Source organism: Oncorhynchus tshawytscha, linkage group LG22 (genome assembly GCF_018296145.1).
Source record: "Oncorhynchus tshawytscha isolate Ot180627B linkage group LG22, Otsh_v2.0, whole genome shotgun sequence".
Classification (NCBI taxonomy): Eukaryota; Metazoa; Chordata; class Actinopteri; order Salmoniformes; family Salmonidae; genus Oncorhynchus; species Oncorhynchus tshawytscha.
The window spans coordinates 40,781,770-40,806,887 of record NC_056450.1 but is presented as its reverse complement, the minus strand read 5'-3'; the positions used below and the strand labels follow the sequence as shown (position 1 = coordinate 40,806,887).

Genomic DNA, 25,118 nt, shown 5'->3' with positions numbered 1-25,118 from the left:
TACAACAACAAAAATATATATATATATATGGTGGAGACTAAAATACTCTAGACACTGTAAAATACTGTGGACACTAATACTGTGGACACTGTAGAATACTGTGGACACTAGAATAATGTGGACTAAAATACTGTGGACACTAGAATACTGTGGACACTAGAATGATGTGGACTAAAATACTGTGGACACAAATACTGTGGACACTAGAATAATGTGAACACTAAAATACTGTGGACACAAATACTGTGGACACTAGAATAATGTGGACTAAAATACTGTGGACACTAGAATACTGTGGACACTAGAATGATGTGGACTAAAATACTGTGGACACAAATACTGTGGACACTAGAATAATGTGGACTAAAATACTGTGGACACTAGAATACTGTGGACACTAGAATGATGTGGACTAAAATACTGTGGACACAAATACTGTGGACACTAGAATAATGTGAACACTAAAATACTGTGGACACAAATACTGTGGACACTAGAATAATGTGGACTAAAATACTGTGGACACTAGAATACTGTGGACACTAGAATGATGTGGACTAAAATACTGTGGACACAAATACTGTGGACACTAGAAGAATGTGGACTAAAATACTGTGGACACAAATACTGTGGACACTAGAATAATGTGAACACTAAAATACTGTGGACACAAATACTGTAGGACACAAATACTGTGGACACTAGAATAATGTGGACACTAAAATACTGTGGACACATACTGTAGGACACAAATACTGTGGACACTAGAATAATGTGGACACTAAAATACTCTAGACACTGTAAAATACTGTGGACACAAATACTGTGGACACAAATACTGTGGACACTAATACTGTGGACACTGTATAATAATGTGGACACTAAAATACTGTGGACACTAATACTGTGGACACTGTATAATAATGTGGACACTAATACTGTGGACACTGTATAATAATGTGGACACTAATACTGTGGACACTAATACTGTGGACACTAATACTGTGGACACTAATACTGTGGACACTAATACTGTGGACACAAATACTGTGGACACTAATACTGTGGACACTAATACTGTGGACACTGTATAATAATGTGGACACTAAAATACTGTGGACACTGTATAATAATGTGGACACTAAAATACTGTGGACACTAATACTGTGGACACTGTATAATAATGTGGACACTAAAATACTGTGGACACTGTATAATAATGTGGACACTAATACTGTGGACACTAATACTGTGGACACTAATACTGTGGACACTAATACTGTGGACACTAATACTGTGGACACTGTACAGTGGACACTGTAAATGTGTGGACACTAAAATACTGTGGACACTAATACTGTGGACACTGTATAATAATGTGGACACTAATACTGTGGACACTAATACTGTGGACACTAATACTGTGGACACTGTATAATACTGTGGACACTAAAATACTGTGGACACTAATACTGTGGACACTGTATAATAATGTGGACACTAAAATACTGTGGACACGTTAAATACAGTGGGTTGCAAACACTGTGAAGTCATTGTTGTGGATTTGAAAAACAATCCCATGTGTGTTTTGTATCCAAAGTTGAACATTTAATTGCGATTGATATGTTTATTCATTGTCTATGTAATAAAAGACAGTATTAGTGCTTTACATATAATAGTTTCAAAATGTTAAAGATAAAACTAAATAATGATTTTCATAAATTATAAACACAAACTCTTGTGTTTGTGGATGATTCATTCAAAATATGTTATTCTTTTTTTTTGTTGTTTTTTGTCGTGTTTCTACTGGTCACCTGTTGCTTTGGAAACCTGCAAATGCATAACCGTCCCCTAAAACAAACCAAGAAAAAAAAAAAAACACAAATTAATACATTTTGACAAGGAAAATGTAATACATTTCCTCATAAGAAAGAGTATTACCTCGTAAAACAAGTTTTAGCATTTCGCTGTTGCAGTAATCCCACCGTGGATTGAACAGATGAGGAAGTCTTGAGGGGGAAAATAAAAATATTTACGGGATAGGTTTCAGTGGCGAGGGAAACACTGTTAAACGTGAACTTATCATGCACAGGACAAGTTGTTTATTATTGACTTACCTTTGTACTGTCGTTTCCTCTTTGGTGATGAAGCTAGAGTAAACCACAGTAAAAAATTAGACAGCATTTAATTAACCGGTAGACTAATTGTCTTCAAACTACATATACGTCAAAAAGTAGAAACATCTCCCCGTCTTCTGGCCATCTTAATGTTGTTGTGTTTTTTTTACACTATAATTACTTACCAAGAAGATCATCAAAGAGTCCTTTACACCAGTTCCAGTTTGTCATAGGTTTGCTCATGCACGTCATGTAACCTACCGCAAAGAGACAGAAACCTTGCTGATTCCCTAGAGACAACTTTAATGTGTGAAAATATATGCATCATAATTTACAAGTGATGAAGTGATACAACTATCAACAATAGTAATATTTGAAAACTTTAACTATTATCACAGTGTAGACTTAAATAAATACGCAGAGTGGACAAAACATTAGGAACACTGTCCTAATATTGAGTTGCACCCTCCTTTTGTCCTCAGAACAGACTCAATTTGTCAGGGGCATGGACTCTACAAGCAGGGCCAGGTTAATGCATCACCTTACCGGGGCTGAAGCCCCTGGCCCCAGGCCCGTGGAGGCAAGGGGTTTCGAAAGCAGTCCACAGGGATACTGGCCCATGTTGACTCAAATTGACTAGAGCTCAACGTTCAACACCATACTGCTCACAAAGCTCAAAACTCAAACTGGTGCGGCTGGCAACTACTACCATACCCTGGTCAAAGGAACTGAAATATTTTTGTCTTGTCAATTCACACATACACAATCCATGTCTCAATTGACTCGAGGCTTTAAAAATCCTTCTTTAAACCTGTCTCTTCCTCTTCATCTACACTGATTGAAGTGGATTTAACAAGTTATATCAATAAGGGATCATAGCTTTCACCTGGATTCACCTGGTCAGTCTGTGTCATGGAAAGAGCAGGTGTTCCTAATGTTTTGTACACTCAGTGTAGACTTAAAATAATACGGTCATTACAAAGAATGTCATTTTACTTACGTAACATATTGTCTTTCATCTCTCTCTCTGCCCTTTTTTCTGTTGGAAAAAAAAAAGAGTATGAAATTGTGGAGTACTCAGTCGTCTTACAATCAGACAGAAACTAATCTAAATTGTTTTATTTTTTTTTACCTTTATTTAACTTGGCAAGTCAGTTAAGAACAAATTCTTATTTTCAATGACGGCCTAGGAACAGTGGGTTAACTGCCTGTTCAGGGGCAGAACGACAGATTTGTCTGACAAGATTTGTACCTTGTCAGCTCGGGGATTTGAATAGGCTACCTGCCTCCTCTACACTCTAACCACTAGGCTACCTGCCTCCTCTACACTCTAACCACTAGGCTACCTGCCTCCTCTACACTCTAACCACTAGGCTACCTGCCTCCTCTACACTCTAACCACTAGGCTACCTGCCTCTACACTCTAACCACTAGGCTACCTGCCTCCTCTACACTCTAACCACTAGGCTACCTGCCTCCTCTACACTCTAACCACTAGGCTACCTGCCTCCTCTACACTCTAACCACTAGGCTACCTGCATCCTCTACACTCTAACCACTAGGCTACCTGCCTCCTCTACACTCTAACCACTAGGCTACCTGCATCCTCTACACTCTAACCACTAGGCTACCTGCCTCTACACTCTAACCACTAGGCTACCTGCCTCTACACTCTAACCACTAGGCTGCCCTGCCGCCTCTACACTCTAACCACTAGGCTACCTGCCTCCTCTACACTCTAACCACTAGGCTACCTGCCTCCTCTACACTCTAACCACTAGGCTACCTGCCTCCTCTACACTCTAACCACTAGGCTACCTGCCTCCTCTACCTCTAACCACTAGGCTACCTGCCTCCTCTACACTCTAACCACTAGGCTGCCCTGCCGCCTCTACACTCTAACCACTAGGCTACCTGCCGCCTCTACACTCTAACCACTAGGCTACCTGCCGCCTCTACACTCTAACCACTAGGCTACCTGCCTCCTCTACACTCTAACCACTAGGCTACCTGCCTCCTCTACACTCTAACCACTAGGCTACCTGCCTCCTCTACACTCTAACCACTAGGCTACCCTGCCGCCTCTACACTCTAACCACTAGGCTACCCTACCGCCTCTACACTCTAACCACTAAGCTACCCTGCCGCCTCTACAAACCACTAGGCTACCCTGCCGCCTCTACACTCTAACCACTAAGCTACCCTGCCGCCTCTACACTCTAACCACTAGGCTACCCTGCCACCTCTACACTCTAACCACTAGGCTACCTGCCGCCTCTACGCTCTAACCACTAGGCTACCCTGCCTCCTCTACACTCTAACCACTAGGCTACCCTGCCTCCTCTACACTCTAACCACTAGGCTACCCTGCCTCCTCTACACTCTAACCACTAGGCTACCCTACCCTGCCTCCTCTACACTCTAACCACTAGGCTACCTGCCTCCTCTACACTCTAACCACTAGGCTACCCTGCCGCCTCTACACTCTAACCACTAGGCTACCCTGCCGCCTCTACACTCTAACCACTAGGCTACCCTGCCACCTCTACACTCTAACCACTAGGCTACCTGCCGCCTCTACACTCTAACCACTAGGCTACCCTGCCTCCTCTACACTCTAACCACTAGGCTACCCTGCCGCCTCTACACTCTAACCACTAGGCTACCCTGCCACCTCTACACTCTAACCACTAGGCTACCTGCCGCCTCTACACTCTAACCACTAGGCTACCCTGCCTCCTCTACACTCTAACCACTAAGCTACCCTGCCGCCTCTACACTCTAACCACTAGGCTACCCTGCCACCTCTACACTCTAACCACTAGGCTACCTGCCGCCTCTACACTCTAACCACTAGGCTACCCTGCCTCCTCTACACTCTAACCACTAGGCTACCCTGCCGCCTCTACACTCTAACCACTAGGCTACCCTGCCGCCTCTACACTCTAACCACTAGGCTACCCTACCGCCTCTACACTCTAACCACTAAGCTACCCTGCCGCCTCTACACTCTAACCAATAGGCTACCCTGCCGCCTCTACACTCTAACCACTAGGCTACCCTGCCTCCTCTACACTCTAACCACTAGGCTACCCTGCCGCCTCTACACTCTAACCACTAGGCTACCCTGCCGCCCCTAAATTCAATAGAAGAGCCAAACATTCCAAGGGAATCTACAGCGCCTTCAGAATGTATTCACACTGTCACGCCCTGACCTTAGTTATCTTTTGTTTTCTTTATTATTTTGGTTAGGTCAGGGTGTGACGAGGGTGGTTGGTTTAGTTTTTGTATTGTCTAGGCGTTTCCCCTGTCTAGGGTTTTTGTATATCTATGGGGGTTTTAGTATGTCTAGGTATATGTAGGTCTATGGTGGCCTGAATTGGTTCCCAATCAGAGACAGCTGTTTATCGTTGTCTCTGATTGGGGATCCTATTTAGGTAGCCATTTACCATTTTTGGTTTTGTGGGTTATTGTCTATGTGTAGTTGCATGTCAGCACTCGTGTCTTATAGCTTCACGTTCGTTGTGTTATTTTGTTTAGTGTTCTTCATGTACATAAAGAATGTATTCATAGCACGCTGCGCCTTGGTCTCCTCGTTATGACGAATGTGACACATACCCCTCGGCTTTTCCCACATTGTAATATGTTACAGCCTGAATTTAAAATGAATTCAATTGAGATGTTGTGTCACTGGCCTACACACATCACATTATGTCAAAGTGGAATGATTTCAATATTATTTTGTGATTTTTTTTTTTTTCAATATTTTTACAAATTCATTGAACATTTTAAGCTGTGATATCTTGAGTCAATAAGTATTCAACTCCTTTGTTATGGCAAGCCTACATAAGTTCAGGAGTAAACATTTACTTAACAAGTCACAAGTTACATGAACTCAATAATATTAATTAATGGTGTTTAGCATGATTTTTTAATGACTACCTCATCTCTGTACCCCACAAATACAATTATCTACTGTATAAAGACCTTCAGTCGAGCATACACCCAGTCACTACAAAGATATAGGCAGTCACTACAAACATACAGGCGTCCTTCCTAACTCAGTTGCCAGAGAGGAAGGAAACCACTCAGGGATTTCACCATGACGCCAATGGTGATTTTAAAACAGTTACAAAGTTTAATGGCTGTGATAGAAGAGAAAACTGAGGATGGATCAACAACACTGTAGTTACTCCATAACACTAACCTAATTGACAGAGTGAAAAGAAGGAAGCCTGTACAGAATAAAAATATTCTGTAACATGCATTCTGTTTGCAACAAGGCACTAAAGTAAAACTGCAAAAAATGTGGCAAAGCAATTCACTTTTTGTCTTGAATACAAAGTGTTATGTTTGGGTCAAATCCAATACAACACATTACTGAGTACCATTCTCCATATTTTCAAGCATAATGGTAGCTGCATCATGTTATGGGTATGCTTGTAATAATTAAGCACAGGCAAAATCTTAGACGAAAACCTGATTCAGTCTGCTTTCCACCAGACACTGGGAGAATAATTCACCTTTGAGCAGGATAATAACCTAAAACACTCGAGTTGCTTACCAAGAATACAGTGAATGTTCCTGAGTGGACGAGTTATAGTTTTTGACTTAAATCTACTTGAAAATCTATGGCAGAGACCTGAAAAGGGTTGTCTATAAATGATCAACAACAAATTTGACAAAGCTTGAAGAATTTTGAAAAGAATAATGGGCAACTGTTTCACAATCCAGGTTTTGGAAAGCTCTTAGAGACTTAACCAGGAAGACTCACAGCTGTAATCACTGCCAAAGTTAATCACTGCCACTACGTCTACAAAGTTTTTTAACAATTTAAAAAATCTATGTAATCCATTTTGAATTCAGGCTGTAACACAACAAAATGTGGAATAAGTCAAGGGGTATGAATACTTTCTGAAGGCACTGTACATGAACATTTCGTATGTGTACATTTATGTAAACATTTTTAAATACAATTGTGTAATGATCTAAATTATATGATATCTGCCTTACTCAGTTCCTTGATGTAGTTTTCATCTAGCTGATCATAGCAGCTTACCATTCCTTTCAAAGCATGGGAGAGCCAACAGCTCACAGCAACTGAAAATATGGAAAATATAGCGATCAGATTTAATATATGAAAATTATAGAATATCTTGTTGTCTAAGTTACTTACAGAATATATTGTTGTCTAAGTACTTATAGAATACCTTATTGTCTAAGTATTCATAGAATATCTTGTTGTCTGAGTACTTACAGAATATATTGTTGTCTAAGTACTTATAGAATACCTTATTGTCTAAGTATTCATAGAATATCTTGTTGTCTAAATACTTGTATAAAATACTGCTGTCTAAATACTTATAGAATACCTTGTTGTCTAAGTACTTATATAATACCTTGTTTTCTAAGTACTTATAGAATACCTTGTTGTCTAAGTACTTATAGAATACCTTGTTGTCTAAGTACTTATAGAATACCTTGTTGTCTAAGTACTCATAGAATACCTTGTTGTCTAAGTACTCATAGAATACCTTGTTGTCTAAGTACTCATAGAATACCTTGTTGTCTAAGTACTTATTCGAATACCTTGTTTTCTAAGTACCCCCAGAAAACCTTTTTATCTAAGTACTTATATAATAGCTTGTTGTCTAAGTACTTATAGAATAGCTTGTTGTCTATGTACTTATAGAATAGCTTGTTGTCTAAGTACTTATTCGAATACCTTGTTTTCTAAGTACCCCCAGAAAACCTTTTTGTCTAAGTACTTATATAATAGCTTGTTGTCTAAGTACTTATAGAATAGCTTGTTGTCTAAGTACTTATAGAATAGCTTGTTGTCTATGTACTTATAGAATAGCTTGTTGTCTATGTACTTATAGAATAGCTTGTTGTCTAAGTACTTATAGAATAGCTTGTTGTCTAAGTACTTATAGAATAGCTTGTTGTCTAGGTACTAATTTTCACATTTCTCTTCAGCAACTTGATAAATAGCAGGCGGATTGGACTTCAGAACTGTAGGGATGAATCAACACCACACCACTCTAGGAGGTAAAACTTAAAATGTGAAATATCACTTTTTAAGGCAATAATAAGTCTGACCTGGATCATCAAAGGTCAATGCAAACAACGGGGTAATGAACGGCTGTGCCTTATCAATGAGTCTGCCCATATAACAACCTGCAAGAGAAAGACTGACTTAAATCAATGATCACCTCGGCGAATATAGAGTACAAAAACACACTTAACAACAGATACAGTATACTGTATATAAACAGACCATCACTTAAACGCAGATACAGTGTATATATATATACACACAAAGACTATTACATAACAACAGATACAGTATACTGTATACAAACAAACCATCACTTAAAAACAGATACAGTATATATATATACAGTGGGGCAAAAAAGTATTTAGTCAGCCACCAATTGTGCAAGTTCTCCCACTTAAAAAGATGAGAGAGGCCTGTAATTTTCATCATAGGTACACTTCAACTATGACAGACAAAATGAGGAAAGAAAATCCAGAAAAATCACATTGTAGGATTTTTAATGAATTTATTTGCAAATTATGGTGGAAAAATAAGTATGCTGAACATTGCCTCACCTCCGACTTCGGAGTCTGTCGTCCTGAGCCAGCATTCAAGATAAGCATCTGTCATTTCAGCCATGAAAAGCTCTACGTTGACACAAACAGAGAACTCATTCAATGAAAGAAATTCACATCCCCCTATAATTTAGAATCATTTCTGTTCCTGTCTTAAAAGACCCATTGTCATTAGAATGAAAAAATGTTGATACATACCGGCATTTGGTTCGACAATTGAGGCAACTTTTGGATTTTGTGCCACTAGAAAACACAGTTCTCATAGTTAGAGGACAGAATAATTACATTGTAATAACATTAAACTGTAATGAATCATTTCACTGTAATAATATTAAACTGTAATGAATCATTTCACTGTAATAATACTAAACTGTAATGAATCATTTCACTGTAATAATACTAAACTGTAATGAATCATTTCACTGTAATAATACTAAACTGTAATGAATCATTACACTGTAATAATACTAAACTGTAATGAATCATTTCACTGTAATAATACTAAACTGTAATGAATCATTTCACTGTAATAATATTAAGCTGTAATGAATCATTTCACTGTAATAATACTAAACTGTAATGAATCATTTCACTGTAATAATACTAAACTGTAATGAATCATTTCACTGTAATAATACTAAACTGTAATGAATCATTTCACTGTAATAATACTAAACTGTAATGAATCATTACACTGTAATAATACTAAACTGTAATGAATCATTTCACTGTAATAATACTAAACTGTAATGAATCATTTCACTGTAATAATACTAAACTGTAATGAATCATTTCACTGTAATAATACTAAACTGTAATGAATCATTTCACTGTAATAATACTAAACTGTAATGAATCATTTCACTGTAATAATACTAAACTGTAATGAATCATTACACTGTAATAATACTAAACTGTAATGAATCATTTCACTGTAATAATACTAGACTGTAATGAATCATTTCACTGTAATAATACTAAACTGTAATGAATCATTTCACTGTAATAATACTAAACTGTAATGAATCATTACACTGTAATAATACTAAACTGTAATGAATCATTTCACTGTAATAATACTAAACTGTAATGAATAATTTCACTGTAATAATATTAAACTGTAATGAATCATTTCATTGTAATAATACTAAACTGTAATGAATCATTACACTGTAATAATACTAAACTGTAATGAATCATTTCACTGTAATAATATTAAACTGTAATGAATCATTTCACTGTAATAATATTAAACTGTAATGAATCATTTCACTGTAATAATACTAAACTGTAATGAACTGAACTCACATAACAGGGGTAGGTACTGTTGGAAGAACTGATCTACACAGCGGTTGGTGATTTTCCTACATTTGTGGACAACACAACCTGCAACAGAAAAACAGGTTGGTTAGCAGTAATAATGATTGAAAAAAAAAGACCTTAAAGACATCCGTTTTGATTTTTGGGGAGAAAAAAAATGTAATAATAAAATAAATAAATATAGTATTATTATATCGTGTATCGTTGTTTTGATAATGCTTGATGAAAAGACTTTGAGGCTGACGTATATACTTTAGGATATATATAAAACCTCAAGATGATCTAATCCATGATGCATAAATGTATTATAACCAAGACATCTGACATTTTGTCCTCCTCACCTTTGAGCTGTTCTGTGGGGGCCTGTCCATGTGTGTCCACACAGGCATTGATACTCCTGGCACATGTCATTTTCATGCAGCCTGAAATATGTATATATATATATATCAACAGGTTGATGACAACACAATTGAATTAAACCAGCATATGCTTTAGTGTACACGGGGAATAAAATGAATAGCCTGGTACCACATTAGAAACAGACTGGCACTCATCCAATAAGGATACTGTTGTTTACCGGTTATATCAGAATGGAGTACGGGAAACTCTATTACTCCACAGTCACCTGGAAGCCCAGCTGGAGAAGGAAGGAAATAGTGAGTTTGTTATATGTGTAACATGGTAATAACATTCATGATCATTTTCTCTTTAACTTTTGAGTGACAGTAAGAGAGATTTAGTGCTGTTTGAGATGGCAAAGTAACACTGTTCAAAACCTCAACCACATAACAGTTCATGTTTCTCCATGTTTAGTATAATTCAGATACAATAGATAAAGCCATGAGTAAAAGGAGAATTTCCACAGAGTAAAAGGAGAATTTCCACAGAGTAAAAGTGGAATTACCACAGAGTAAAAGGAGAATGATCGTCAGAGTCACTCTCTGCATGGTTTCACTCAAGTCTGCTCTCAACCTGTTCACATTTAACAGAAAGAAATAGATGATTATTAAATATGAGAATATCTCCAAAAACCTCGATAAAATGCAGAGACATTTTAAGAAACGAATACCTGATTCAGCCTCTAAAAGTCAGTGTGGTGCGTTGAAAGCTGATAACCCATATGAGACTTTTGGTTTCAGTTATGAACTTACGAATGCAAATGTGGTCATTTGACTAGCTGTATAATATTTTTACAACCTGTTATCTGCAATTGACTCATATAGTCAGATGAATTAGTGGGATGACAAAGCTCTTTCAGTGATTGATGGGGGACTGTCTGTATCAAAAGAGCATCAAGAATGTTTATTCTGCTAAGATATTTTTCATCCATCAATATGGCTACCCTTACCTACAGTACCTGCACACGGGTCATTATTTTCTACCAAAGATGGGCTACTTTCCTGTGCAATGGTTCGTCCCACTGAGGTATACACTGAGTATACTAAACATTAGGAACACCTCCCCCTTTCGCCCTGAGAACAGCCTCAATTCATAAGGGCATGGGCTCTACAAGGTGTTCAAATCAAATCGTATTGGTCACATACACATATTTATCAGATGTTATTGCGGGTGTAACGAAATAGGTTGTAAGCGTTCCACAGGGATGCTGACAAATGTTGACTCCAACGCATCCCACAGTTGTGTGGATGTCCTTTGGGTGGTGGACCATTCTTGATACACACAGGAAACCATTGAGTGTAAAAAAAACAAAAAAACAGCAATGTTGCAGGTATTGACACAAACCAGTGAGCCTGGGACCTACTACCATACCCTGTTCAAAGGCACTGAAATAGTTTGTCTTGCCCATTCACCCTCTGAATGGCACACATACACAATCCATGTCTCAGTTGTCTCAAGGCATAAAACCCCTTCTTTAACCCATCTCCTCCCCTTCATCTCTACACTGATTTGAAGTGGATTTAACAAGTGACGTCAATAAGGGATCGTAGCGTTCACCTGAATTCACCTGGTCTGTCTGTGTCATTGGAAGAGCAGGTGTTCTTAATGTGTTGTATACTCAGTGTTGACCTGTAGCTTCATCCTCGACATACAGTATGAAATGGATACATTGTAGCAGAGTAGCTAGTGGTGAATGAGTGACCTCTGTCTGTGGGATGGAAGGATGGTCACACTTTAAAAAAAAAAAAAAAACATTTTTGTGGGATGGTCATTGGGTGTATTCATTACGCTTTATGCAACAGAAAACAATTACAGTTTGAGAACCAAACGGAAGTAAACAGAGCAAACAGAACTAAACGGGGAGGGACCTACATGGATTTGTCCAATAGAAAATCTTGTTTTTTCATTGCGAAACGTTTCCATTTGGCAACAGATGAAATGTTTTGCTACATCATCGGTGTAATGAATAGACCCATCGTCAAAGAGGTAAACATTCAGTTCAATTCAAAAGGAGCTTTATTGGCATGGAAACCACATGTTTACATTTGCCAAAGCAAAAATAAATAGATAATAAAGAAAAGTGTAATAAACAATCTGAAATGAACAGTAAACATTACACTCACAAAAGTTTAAAAGGAATAGAGAAATTCAAATGTCATATCATGGCTATGTAGTTTTTAAACAATGTGATAGTAATTGAAGCACTAAAGGGATGTGTATCAACATAAATATGGGTTGTATTTACAATGGTGTGTGTTCTTCACCGGTTGCCCTTTTCTTGTGCCAACAGGTCACAAAATCTTGCTGCTGTGATGACACACTGTGGTATTTGACCTAATATATATGGGAGTTTATCAAAATTCGATTTGTTTTCAAATTCTTTGTGTGTCTGTGTAATCTGAGGGAAATATGTGTCTTTAATACAGTCGTATATTTGGCAGGTTAGGAAGTGCTGCTCAGTTTCCACCTCATTTTGTGGGCAGTGTCCACATGGCCCGTCTTATCTTGAGAGCCAGGTCTGCCTACAGAGGCCTCTCTCAATAGCAAGGCTATGCTCGCTGACTGGCTCACTGAGTCACTTTGTGGAAAGTCACAAGTTTTCCTTAATTTTCAGTCAGTCACAGTGGCCAGGTATTTTGCCACTTGTGTACTTTCTCTCTATTTAGGGCCAAATAGCATTCCAGTTTGCTCGTTTTTTTGTTTTTGTTAAATTGTTTCCAATGTGTCAAGTAATTATTTGTTTTCTTATGCTTTAATTGTGTTGCTGTCCTGGGGCTCCGGAGGTGTGTTTGTGAACAGAGTCCCCAGGGCCAGCATGCTCAGGGGACTCTTCTCCAGGTTCCTCTCTGCGTGTGATGGAAGGTTTGGGAATCGCTTCCGTACGTGATGACGTAAATACAACGCGTCACGGACATGTGTCTAGCTAGTTTTCGTAAACAAAAAAATAATGTTTGAAAGGATTTACGCCTTGAAGTGATTATATATGGATGATAAAGAATACTGTATCTATAATGTTAACTATAGCTACGCCATCCACCCCATTAGCTAACTAGAGTAACTATATGCTAGCTAGTTAGCTAGCATGCTAGCTAGCTCGTTTTTAACCATCATCTTCACCTTCTCTCAAAAAAAAGTTTGATATTAAATGGACATTTATTTTAACGACAGGGGGTAGTGCTCTCCGTTTAAAATGTTAAATATCCGTGATTAAATGTGAAAAGAAGGACCGCGACGGACTAAACACGTATGAAGGAATGTAGCTAGTTAGCTGACGCCAGTAGGTATGCTATAGCCAGTTGTACGAGCTAAGCACACCGAAATCATTCGGCTAGTATTTGCGCCGCGATACTTTGACTTGTTAACCAGCCAGCTATTGTGGTGTCAAGTTGAAGGACTCCATTGTCCGGTGCATTTTGAGTAGTCTGTTCCCCAGAAAATCGCATCGAGCCGTCATCATCATCATCATCACCTCTCGAATGGAACGGTGACAAAGATGCTGAAGATTCTCCTTGTCCTTTGTACGCTCGGTCAGAGATGATTTAAATGTTTTTGCTCTGTGCCTGATGGTTATATGGTGTAATTTGTTCATTCTGGAACTAGCTTTAGTATTTCAATGTGCTCTTTTGATGTAATGAGCAAGTGTCATAACCATTACTGTAAAGGTATTGCTTTGTCCTGTAGCAATGACTCTTCTGCAGTATTTTCACGGTTATAGTTCTAATGTTTTCCTCTCTTCGTTATGCTGTTCCCATACAGGCTGTGCTCTTGTTACTTGGGATGGAGTCGATGCAGACGGTGAATTGCTCAAAATGATACCCTCTGCAGATGGCGTGTCGTTCATCCGGCTCGTCAATGGGGACAGTGAGTGTTCGGGGCGTGTGGAGGTGCTCCAGAGAAACCAGTGGGGGACGGTGTGTGACCACGGCTGGGACCTGAGGGAGGCTGACGTGGTGTGCCTGGAGCTGGGCTGTGGGCTGGCTGAGAACGCCCTCCGTGGAGCTGCGTTTGGCAGGGGATCCAGAGAGATCTGGCTGAGGCACGTCCAGTGCTCTGGCCACGAGGCGAGCCTGACGCGATGTCCCAGGGTCCTCCACAGTTACCTCACCTGCACCCATAATAATGACGCTGGGGTGAAATGCTCAGGTGAGACTGAGGCCCAGGAGGATAGCCTGGTACCAGATCTGTTTAAACAGATCCCCAGGCTACAGGAGACAAGGACATCTATAATAGTGAGGATTGGTTATGGGACAGAAAACATTTCCATGTTGGAATACATATGAACAAACAACGATTAACAATTGATAATATACGTGTGGTGTGATTGTGTTTGTTGTTGAGACAATGTATGTGGCTAGGAACTATCCTAATGGATATATAACATACCTTTTGTCCCTGACAGGTACACTGTTGATGCCCACCCTGTCCCTGCTCTCCCCTCACACTGTCTTCTCTGCCGGGGAGGCGGTTCGCTTCAGCTGTACTGTGCTACTGGGCCACCACCTGAATGACTTCCACCTGTATAAGAGGGGCATAGCCACCCCGTTGGTGACTCAGAGGGTGGACTCTGCCCAGACCAGGGTGGAGCTGACTCTGTCAGACCTGGAGGCTACCCACCAGGGCAGCTACAGCTGTCTGTACAGGATCAAGGGCAGCTCTCCCTCCTCCCTGCTTAGCTCTCCACCCAGCAACTCTATCAACATCACTGTGGGTGAGTTATCTGGGGCCTGTTCAGTTAGATATATAATGGAAGAAAACAAAGTAGTACTGCCTCATTTCACTCCATTTTCAAAACATGTTCTCCTTACTAAACACCAAAACGACAAAAGGTATTGTCTGAAGTCCTGACATCTTTTCCAGAAACAAAAAAATGACTCGACTGTGACTTGTTTTGTAATTTGGATCTATTCTGTAACTCAATGACGGGGTCAAATTGATCCCTGACCCCTTGTTTCTCTCGCATCTCGCCAGTGGAGCTGCACACCCCTCGGCACTGGCACAACACGTCCATCGAGGCTCCCACAGGCTCTGTCATCAAAGGCCACAGCTTCAACATCACCTGCTCCACCGAGCAGCAGTACCCTGGAGGTAACTTGATTCATTTATTCGATTCATTTTACAATTTGCCTTGTCCTGGAGTAATTTCAATTGAGATTCTCCAGTCGGCAAGCTTTTTTAGTCTTGGGCTAAGCTGTGCACGGGAAAACCGGTCCGTAGAGCCAAGAACAAGCAGTACATATTTTTTTGTAAATGTAGCTATTTAAGTCATATTATCTTATTTCCTTACTAAGGTTCTTTCCAGCTGCGTCTGATCCGTTCCAACGGCACGGTGCGACAGTCGCTGCCTGCCCTCTCTCCCTTCGTCACCTTCACCTTTTCAAACGCACAGCGCTCCAACGAGGGCTACTATTACTGCCTCTACAAGGTCCAGCTGGGCGGGAGAACCTTCATGTCCCGGGAGAGCCAACCGCTCCCTATTTCCATCAGAGGTGAGGGCATGCTAGTCAGCATCTAGGGCATTAGCCTGGTCCATCGGAGGTGAGGCCATGCTAGTCAACATCTAGGGCAGTAGCCTGGTCCCAGATGTGTTTGTGCTGTATGGCCTACTCCTATGGTTGTTGAATTGCCAAGACAACACAAACATATTTGAGGCCAGTCTACTAGGGCACCACCTCAGGCCTTGTGGATTGGTGTCATGAGGCCAGGCTACTAGGGCACGACCTCAGGCCTTGTGGATTGGTGTCATGAGGCCAGGCTACTAGGGCACCAGAAACACAGATGATTATACAAGTAGATGAGTTGGCGTTTAGTTGTAATGAATTATAATGATAAACTCTAATGTAAACTGTTTGTACTTTCATATACTGACTGTCTGTCCATCTGGGTTGTGGCCATACATATATTCATGTTTGGTTGCGTCCATCTGGGTTGTGGCCATACATATATTCATGTTTGGTTGCGTCCATCTGGGTTGTGGCCATACATATATTCATGTTTGGTTGCGTCCATCTGGGTTGTGGCCATACATATATTCATGTTTGGTTGCGTCCATCTGGGTTGTGGCCATACATATATTCATGTTTGGTTGCGTCCATCTGGGTTGTGGCCATACATATATTCATGTTTGGTTGCGTCCATCTGGGTTGTGGCCATACATATATTCATGTTTGGTTGCGTCCATCTGGGTTGTGGCCATACATATATTCATGTTTGGTTGCGTCCATCTGGGTTGCGTCCACCCTCACCAGACCTGGAAGATATAAAGTATCACTTTTCATATTGTCTGTCCATCTGTGTTACGTCCACCCTCACCAGACCCAGACCCAGTGTTGAGCCCTATGATGATCAGCTGGCTGGCGTCTGCTCTGACCTTCCTCGTGGCTCTCCTCATCATCATCATCATCGTTGCCAGAGTGCTCTGCAAGAGGGAGAAGAAACCCTCGGAGCTAGAGAGAGAGACCAGAACCTGTGAGTCCTTGTCATGTATAATTCCACTTCCCACTCCTAGCTTTAGCCTAGAATCCAAGTTTGGGGTCAGGTTCCATTTCCAGTCAATTCAGAAAGTAAAACCAATTCCACATTTTCCTCATTGAAAAAGTATTGAAGAGAATAGGAATTTCATTGTTCTTCCTGAATTGAATTGGAATTGACCCTAACCCTGCTGGAATCTAAACTGATATGCATAGAAACAATGGTGAAACAATGGTGAAACAAAGCATATCAGTTTGTATTCCCGGTTGTCTTCGCTTACCACTGTCAAGGTCATTTAGAAGAATCCTCCTGTATAAGCATGAAAACACTTGACACGTCCATTTTACATGTCTGATTTGACCAACAGGTGTGGAGAACACTTACGTTGCCTTAGCAATAAAATTGTGAGTTGGGCAGCTGCTATGTTTTTGAGAGAACCATTAAAGATGGAACCGTGGAGAGACATTCCTGAGCTGACAAACCTTCCTGAAGGAGGATGAGGATGGCTCTGGAGCACAGGTCGAGAAGACACAAGACCAAGTTACCGAAAACACTACGAAGGAGACATCGACTCGTAATGCCTCAATCTCTCAGCATCTACTAGTAGTACCTGGTAGAATCCTGCATTAGAACATGACAGCAGCACTTGTAGGTAGAGTAATTGTTAGGTCATCATCTATATACCAGGTACACTGTAATAAACACTACAATCAACTATGAAAAGGGCATTGACTATAATGACCCTTTCTGGACACATTGGCCTTTCTGGACCAGTTCTCAGGCCAGCTACAACTGACAATTATGGACATGAAATATAACACTGTGTTCCAATGATTTAAAATATCCAATGTAGCGGTTTTTATCTCTCAAATCATTTCTGTGTAACAATTAAGTACTTTACTGTGATTGTTTTCAAATAAAATGATCAAAAATAAACAAAAAATAGCTTATTTTGCAAAGAATTTCTCAAGAAATAATTTTTCTAGGACTGTCTGGGAGTGGTCTGAGTGTAGAAAACAGAACTAGTTATTAGTCTTAACTAATATACCGCCTAGTGATGCCACCAGGCAGGTCAAATCTCCATCCCACCAAAAACAGGCTGAAATTTCAGGCCATCTTTTCAAACAGCACTTCCACTAAAAGGACATTATCATTTTCACAGTATTATTCCAACCTCAATGTGGAAATATATATATAAAACACAAGAAAATCACATTTTAAATTTATGGTTGGGCCTTTAAATGATGGTTGAATAAGACTGAGAACAGTGGACACTTGTTGGACTGAAGAAAGATTCACTTAAGGTTTGTCAGCTCTGCTTCTGAATGGAGTTGTTTGATAGCCTGGTCTCAGGTCTGTTTGTGCTGACTTGCCACTGTTGGTGAGACAATAACAACAGAAGTGTGTAACATGGCACAAACAGATCTGGGACCAGGCTAGAAGTTTGATACTGGTACTAAGACTTTGACTGTGAAACATAATTTAGGTTTCTTGTTAATGTGTTTACACAATTTGTCTAATACATTTTGTTTTATTAAAAGACAGCACAGTAAATTAACAGGGGACAACATCAAGGAAAATGAATTCTTTATTTTACAGATTGTGATCTATGGTTAAGAGAAATGTCTAATGTTGCAGCTATAGGAGTTGGCAAGGTAGCACGAACAGATCTGGGACCATCTTACTGATAGTTGTGACGTTGCCTCGGATGCCCAGGCTTCGCTCCATTTGGAAAGATGGCTTTGAGACCCGTTGGGACTTCCATCTCAGAGAGAGACCCGTTGGGACGTCCATCTCAGAGAGAGACCCGTTGGGACGTCCATCTCAGAGAGAGACCCGTTGGGACGTCCATCTCAGAGAGAGACCCGTTGGGGCGTCCATCTCAGAGAGAGACCCGTTGGGACGTCCATCTCCGAGAGAGACCCGTTGGGACGCGTCCACCTCAGAGAGAGACCCGTTGGGACGTCCATCTCAGAGATCTCAGAGAGACCGGTTGGGACGTCCATCTCAGAGAGAGACCGGTTGGGACGTCCATCTCAGAGAGACCGGTTGGGGGATCTCAGAGAGACCGGTTGGGACGTCCATCTCAGAGAGAGACGGTTGGGACGTCCATCTCAGAGAGAGACCGGTTGGGACGTCCATCTCAGAGACCGGTTGGGACGTCCATCTCAGAGAGAGACCGGTTGGGACGTCCATCTCGGAGAGAGACCGGTTGGGACGTCCATCTCGGAGAGAGACCCGTGGGGACGTCCATCTCGGAGAGAGACCCGTTGGGACGTCCATCTCGGAGAGAGACCCGTGGGGACGTCCATCTCGGAGAGAGACCCGTTGGGACGTCCATCTCGGAGAGAGACCCGTGGGACGTCCATCTCGGAGAGAGACCCGTGGGACGTCCATCTCAGAGAGAGACCCGTTGGGACGTCCATCTCAGAGAGAGACCCGTTGGGACGTCCATCTCGGAGAGAGACCCGTTGGGACGTCCATCTCGGAGAGAGGGACCCATCTCGGAGAGACGTCGTCCATCTCGGAGAGAGACCCGTTGGGACGTCCATCTCGGAGAGAGACCCGTCTCGAGGGTTGGGGCGTCCATCTCGGAGAGAGACCCGTCTCGGGGGGCGTCCATCTCGGAGAGAGACCCGTTGGGGCGTCCATCTCGGAGAGAGACCCGTTGGGACGTCCCATCTCGGAGAGAGACCCGTTGGGGCGTCCATCTCGGAGAGAGACCCGTTGGGACGTCCATCTCGGAGAGACCCGTTGGGGCGTCCCATCTCGGAGAGACCCGTTGGGGCGTCCATCTCAGAGAGAGACCCGTTGGGGCGTCCATCTCGGAGAGACCCGTTGGGGCGTCCATCTCGAGAGAGACCCGTTGGGGCGTCCATCTCGGAGAGAGACCCGTTGGGACGTCCATCTCGGAGAGAGACCCGTTGGGACGTCCATCTCGGAGAGAGACCCGTTGGGACGTCCCATCTCGGAGAGAGACCCGTTGGGGCGTCCATCTCGAGAGAGACCCGTTGGGACGTCCATCTCAGAGAGAGAGACCCGTTGGGACGTCCATCTCGGAGAGAGACCCCCGTTGGGGCGTCCATCTCAGAGAGAGACCCGGGACGTCCATCTCAGAGGACCCGTTGGACGTCCATCTCCGAGAGAGACCCGTTGGGACGTCCATCTCCGAGAGAGACCCGTGGGGCGTCCATCTCAGAGAGAGACCCGTGGGGCGTCCATCTCAGAGAGAGACCCGTTGGGGCGTCCATCTCAGAGAGAGACCCGTTGGGACGTCCATCTCAGAGAGAGACCCGTTGGGACGTCCATCTCAGAGAGACCCGTTGGGACGTCCATCTCAGAGAGACCCGTTGGGGCGTCCATCTCAGAGAGATCCGTGGGGCGTCCATCTCCGAGAGAGACCCGTGGGGCGTCCATCTCAGAGAGAGACCCGTTGGGGCGTCCATCTCCGAGAGAGACCCGTTGGGACGTCCATCTCAGAGAGAGACCCGTTGGGACGTCCATCTCAGAGAGAGACCCGTTGGGACGTCCATCTCAGAGAGAGACCCGTTGGGACGTCCATCTCAGAGAGAGACCCGTTGGGACTTCCATCTCAGAGAGAGACCCGTTGGGACGTCCATCTCAGAGAGAGACCCGTTGGGACGTCCATCTCAGAGAGAGACCCGTTGGGACGTCCATCTCAGAGAGAGACCCGTTGGGACGTCCATCTCAGAGAGATATGTATGCCCTCTGTAGTATCTAGAATCTATTGGGGTTTTATATTTCACTCGGTTATGAATTACCACATTCACCGATATCACTAAGTTCTATTCACTGTGGAGCTGGGAACAAATGACAAAGAGAGGATTTATTCCATTGTTATCACAGGTTATATCTTCTACTAGTTAATATTAACCTCTAATTCAAATGAAATAAAGAAATAGCAGACACATTGATATAAAAACATTTATTTTCAAAGTTGGAGAATCCTATGAGTGACTCAATGGCTAGATACAAAATAGTATATCTGAAGAGTTACTGTCCTGCTGAAGGTATTTTCATTTGTAAACTGGGTCTGTCCTAAATGGCATCCTATTGCCTGTGCTTATAAACATTCTTGTGTGACCAAAGTGATCTCCTCTGATAAAACAGACAAGTGTCTGAAAACTTTAAAAAGTTACTTTGTTACAAAATGATACTGCAGGTGTAGAAAACTAAAAAGAACCGCTGGCATGAGTACATCTAACAAAACCACAACTCACATTACATTTAAAATGACGATACACAGACCACAGCAATTACAGTTCTAGAAATGTATGGATAGAAATCATTAACAGTTCAAAATGCTACGGCACTTCATTTAGAACTGTATTGTCCCCATCTCAATTAAACGGGGGGGCTATGGATCTGTTTACAACTTTAATGGAATTTAGAATTTTGTGACGTCATTTAGAACTTTAAAACGTCATTTAGAATTGTGTAACGTCATTTAGAGTTTTGTAACGTCATTTAGAGATTTGTAACGTCATTTAGAGATTTGTAACGTCATTTAGAATTGTGTAACGTCATTTAGAGTTTTGTAACGTCATTTAGAATTGTGTAACGTCATTTAGAATTGTGTAACGTCATTTAGAATTGTGTAACGTCATTTAGAGTTTTGTAACGTCATTTAGAATTGTGTAACGTCATTTAGAACTTTAAAACGTCATTTAGAGTTTTGTAACGTCATTTACAACTTTAAGCGCCAGGTGGGCCGGGGTTCTCCTGAGGGGTATACCGGTACTACAATGCAGGATCCATGAGTTAGCCAGCTAACTTCCTGAAATAACTAGAGATTTTCCAGTTAAACTTAGATGTGTCGCGGGCTCTCTACATTTACTGTGGGCCGCGGGCTCTCTACATTTACTGTGGGCCGCGGGCTCTCTACATTTACTGTGGGCCTTCATTTAGCGGGCTCTCTGTTTACATTTACTGTGGGCCGCGGGCTCTCTACATTTACTGTGGGCCGCGGGCTCTCTTTACATTTACTGGGCCGCGGGCTCTCTACATTTACTGTGGGCCGCGGCCTCTCTACATTTACTGTGGGCAGCGGGCTCTCTACATTTACTGTGGGCCGCGGGCTCTCTACATTTACTGTGGGCCGCGGGCTCTCTACATTTACTGTGGGCAGCGGGCTCTCTACATTTACTGTGGGCCGCGGGCTCTCTACATTTACTGTGGGCCGCGGGCTCTACATTTACTGTGGGCCGCGGGCTCTCTACATTTACTGTGGGCCGCGGGCTCTCTACATTTACTGTGGGCCGCGGCCTCTCTACATTTACTGTGGGCCGCGGGCTCTCTACATTTACTGTGGGCCGCGGGCGCTCTACATTTACTGTGGGCCGCGGGCTCTCTACATTTACTGTGGGCCGCGGGCTCTCTACATTTACTGTGGGCAGCGGGCTCTCTACATTTACTGTGGGCCGCGGGCTCTCTACATTTACTGTGGGCCGCGGCCTCTCTACATTTACTGTGGGCCGCGGGCTCTCTACATTTACTGTGGGCCGCGGGCTCTCCACATTTACTGTGGGCCGCGGCCTCTCTACATTTACTGTGGGCCGCGGCCTCTCTACATTTACTGTGGGCCGCGGCCTCTCTACATTTACTGTGGGCCGCGGGCTCTCTACATTTACTGTGGGCCGCGGGCTCTCTACATTTACTGTGGGCCGCGGGCTCTCTACATTTACTGTGGGCCGCGGGCTCTCTACATTTACTGTGGGCCGCGGCCTCTCTACATTTACTGTGGGCCGCGGGCTCTCTACATTTACTGTGGGCCGCGGCCTCTACATTTACTGTGGGCCGCGGGCGCTCTACATTTACTTTGTGAAGATGTAGATAGTACTGTTACCCACAGTAGAAGCACCCCAAGGTAGTTCTGCTAAACAGAACACTATACATCACCATCTAGTCATTACATAGGAGTTGAGACAGGAGGAAATGTTACTGCTTTCCTTTCACCAATAGTAAAGTTCCCAGAACCCAAAGTCACCTTAAAGAACATGCAAAAAGAGTTAAAAGGACAAAACAGGTATAGGAAGTGCCATTATATATAACTGGGTCATATTCATTAGGACACACGTAATGAAACATTTAAAAAAAAAACATTGTCCATCAGAAAACGAGTGATTCTTATAGCTCAAGAACAAATAGTACTTCCCCATTTTGGACCATTTCGTGCCTAAAAGAACATATCCCAGATTGACATTTATTTGTACATTTTTGATCATTGGATTCTGTTAAAGGGGCTACTCTCTGCAGACTCCATGTTAGTGAATATGAAGTAGAGGAACCCGGCTAGGATCAGGAAGACCAGGAACTGGACCCAGAGAGGGATCAGTCTCCCAGAACTCGTTGTGTTTTCCTTCTTCACAACGCCACCTCCAGACTTCACCACAGGCGTTGGTTTGGAGTAGGATGATGACGACGGTGTGTTGTAGACATGGGGCCTGAAAACAGGTCTCAAACATGACTACATTCATCCATGTGATCAGAACAACATAGTAAAAGCAGGCTCTTTAGTTAGGGAGATAGGTCTGTTTGTATACAAAGCCTTCTGTAAGTATTCATACACCTTGACTTGTTCCACATTTTGTTGTGTTACAGCTTGTATTCAAAATGTATTCTTTTTCCTCTCACCCATCTACACACACAATACCCAATAATGACAAAGTTAGATTTGTTTTAAATGTTGTTTTTTTTACACACGTTTGCAAATGTATTGAAAATGAAACGCAAATCTCATTTACGTAAGAATTCACACCCGAGTCAATACTTGTTAGAATCACCTTTGGCAGCGGTTACAGCCGTGACTCGTTCTGGGTAAGTCTAAGAGCTTTGCAAACCTTGAATTGTACAAAATTTGCTTGCTTGAATAATACTTTTTTTAAAGTTCTGTGAAGTTGGTAGTTAATCATTGCTAGGCAACTATTTTCAGATCCTGCCATTGGTTTTCAAGTAGATTTAAGTCACAACTAGGCCACTCAGGAACATTCAATATCGTCTTGGTAACCAACTCCAGTGTAGATTTGGCCTGGTCTTTTAGGTTATTGTCCTGCTGAAAGGTGAATGTCTCCCAGTGTCTGTTGGAAAGCAGACTGAACCAGGTTTTCCTCTAGGATAATGCCTGTGATCAGCTTTATCCTGTTTCTTTTTATCCTTAAAAAAAAACTCCCATGCCCTTGCCAATGACAAGCATACCCATAATATGATGCAGTTACCACCATGCTTAAACATATAAAAGTGGTACGCTGACGTGTTGGATTTGCCCCAAACATAACACTTTGTTTTCAGGACATGAAGTAAAACTTACATTTTTTTTGTTGCAAACACAATGTCTGTTTGGGGAATAGTGTTATTCTGTACAGGCTGTCCTCTTCACTCTGTCATTTTAGGTTCGATGCCTTTCTTTAAGAGGCATGGGAAAACCTCCCTGGTCTTTGTGGTTGAATCTGTGTTTCAAAATGTACTCCTCGATTGAGAGGCCTTACAGATAAGTGTGTGTGTGAGGTGTTTCAAAATGTACTCCTCGATTGAGAGGCCTTACAGATAATTGTATGTGTGAGGTACAGAGATGAAGTAGTCATTCAAAAGAAAAGAATGTCCAACACTATTATTAACCACAGAGTCCATGCAACACACGTGGCTTGTTAAGCACCATTAGCACTTCTGAACGGATTTAGGCTTGACATAACAACAGGGTTGAATACTATATTGACTCAAGACATTTCAGCTTTTTTTTCTATTCATTTGTAAACATTTCTACAAACGTAATTCCACTTTTACATTATGGAGTATTGTGTGTAGGCCAGAGACAACGACTCTTAAAATGAAGGCTGTAAAAAGAGTAAAAGGGGCGGGGATACTTTCTGAAGGCATTTTAAGTATTCAGACCCTTTGACCATTTCCACATTTTGTTAAGTTACAACCTTAATTCTAAAATGTATGAAATTGTTTTTCCCTCATCAATCTACACACAATACTCCATAATGACATCACAACACTCCATAATGACAAAGCAAAAACAGGTTTAGTAATATTTGCAAATATATATATATATATATATATATAAAAAAAGGAAATATCACATTTACATAAGTATTCAGACCCTTTACTCAGTACTTTGTTGAAGCACCTTTGGAAGAGACTACAGCATCGAGTCTTCTTGGGTATGTCGCTACAAGC

At 41.9% G+C, this 25,118-nt stretch overlaps 4 protein-coding genes across 7 annotated transcripts in view; 1 reads left to right on the top strand and 3 right to left on the bottom strand.

Annotated features, from left to right (window-relative positions):
- Positions 1–1,603: 1,603 nt before the first annotated feature.
- Positions 1,604–11,212, bottom strand: LOC112221477. Of its 2 annotated transcripts, XM_024383618.2 has the most exons (14): positions 11,122–11,212; positions 10,957–11,024; positions 10,630–10,689; positions 10,394–10,474; positions 10,041–10,118; positions 8,931–8,975; positions 8,733–8,804; positions 8,220–8,297; positions 7,131–7,217; positions 3,118–3,156; positions 2,303–2,374; positions 2,118–2,150; positions 1,942–2,009; positions 1,604–1,851 (listed from the first exon to the last, which is right to left on the bottom strand). In XM_024383618.2, exons 2-13 carry the CDS (start codon positions 10,997–10,999, stop codon positions 1,957–1,959), a joined length of 741 nt encoding a protein of 246 aa, XP_024239386.1. In that variant the 5' UTR covers positions 11,000–11,024; positions 11,122–11,212; the 3' UTR covers positions 1,604–1,851; positions 1,942–1,956. The 2 variants fall into 2 exon arrangements, with proteins under 2 accessions (XP_024239386.1, XP_024239387.1); XM_024383619.2 differs by lacking the exon at positions 7,131–7,217.
- A 2,106-nt stretch (positions 11,213–13,318) lies between these two features.
- Positions 13,319–17,869, top strand: si:ch211-150o23.3. Of its 2 annotated transcripts, none has more exons than XM_024385219.2 (7): positions 13,319–13,969; positions 14,208–14,594; positions 14,851–15,159; positions 15,420–15,536; positions 15,740–15,937; positions 16,764–16,916; positions 17,287–17,869. In XM_024385219.2, the coding sequence occupies exons 1-7, from the start codon at positions 13,945–13,947 to the stop codon at positions 17,325–17,327; spliced, it is 1,230 nt and encodes a 409-aa protein (XP_024240987.1). In that variant the 5' UTR covers positions 13,319–13,944; the 3' UTR covers positions 17,328–17,869. The 2 variants fall into 2 exon arrangements, with proteins under 2 accessions (XP_024240987.1, XP_024240986.1); XM_024385218.2 differs by having other exon boundaries at positions 13,319–13,978.
- Positions 17,870–20,850: 2,981 nt separating this feature from the next.
- LOC121840435 (myosin light chain kinase, smooth muscle-like) lies at positions 20,851–23,108 on the bottom strand. The gene is made up of 3 exons (XM_042303589.1): positions 23,091–23,108; positions 21,932–22,720; positions 20,851–21,838 (listed from the first exon to the last, which is right to left on the bottom strand). Exons 1-3 carry the CDS (start codon positions 23,106–23,108, stop codon positions 21,710–21,712), a joined length of 936 nt encoding a protein of 311 aa, XP_042159523.1. The 3' UTR covers positions 20,851–21,709.
- Positions 23,034–25,118, bottom strand: part of emd (emerin (Emery-Dreifuss muscular dystrophy)) — a 6,283-nt gene continuing 4,198 nt past the window's right edge. For both annotated transcript variants that reach the window (XM_024385216.2, XM_024385217.2), the window contains one exon: positions 23,034–23,383. In XM_024385216.2, the coding sequence (XP_024240984.1) occupies positions 23,161–23,383 (223 nt within the window). In that variant the 3' untranslated portion in view covers positions 23,034–23,160. The remainder of the gene's footprint in view (positions 23,384–25,118) is intronic.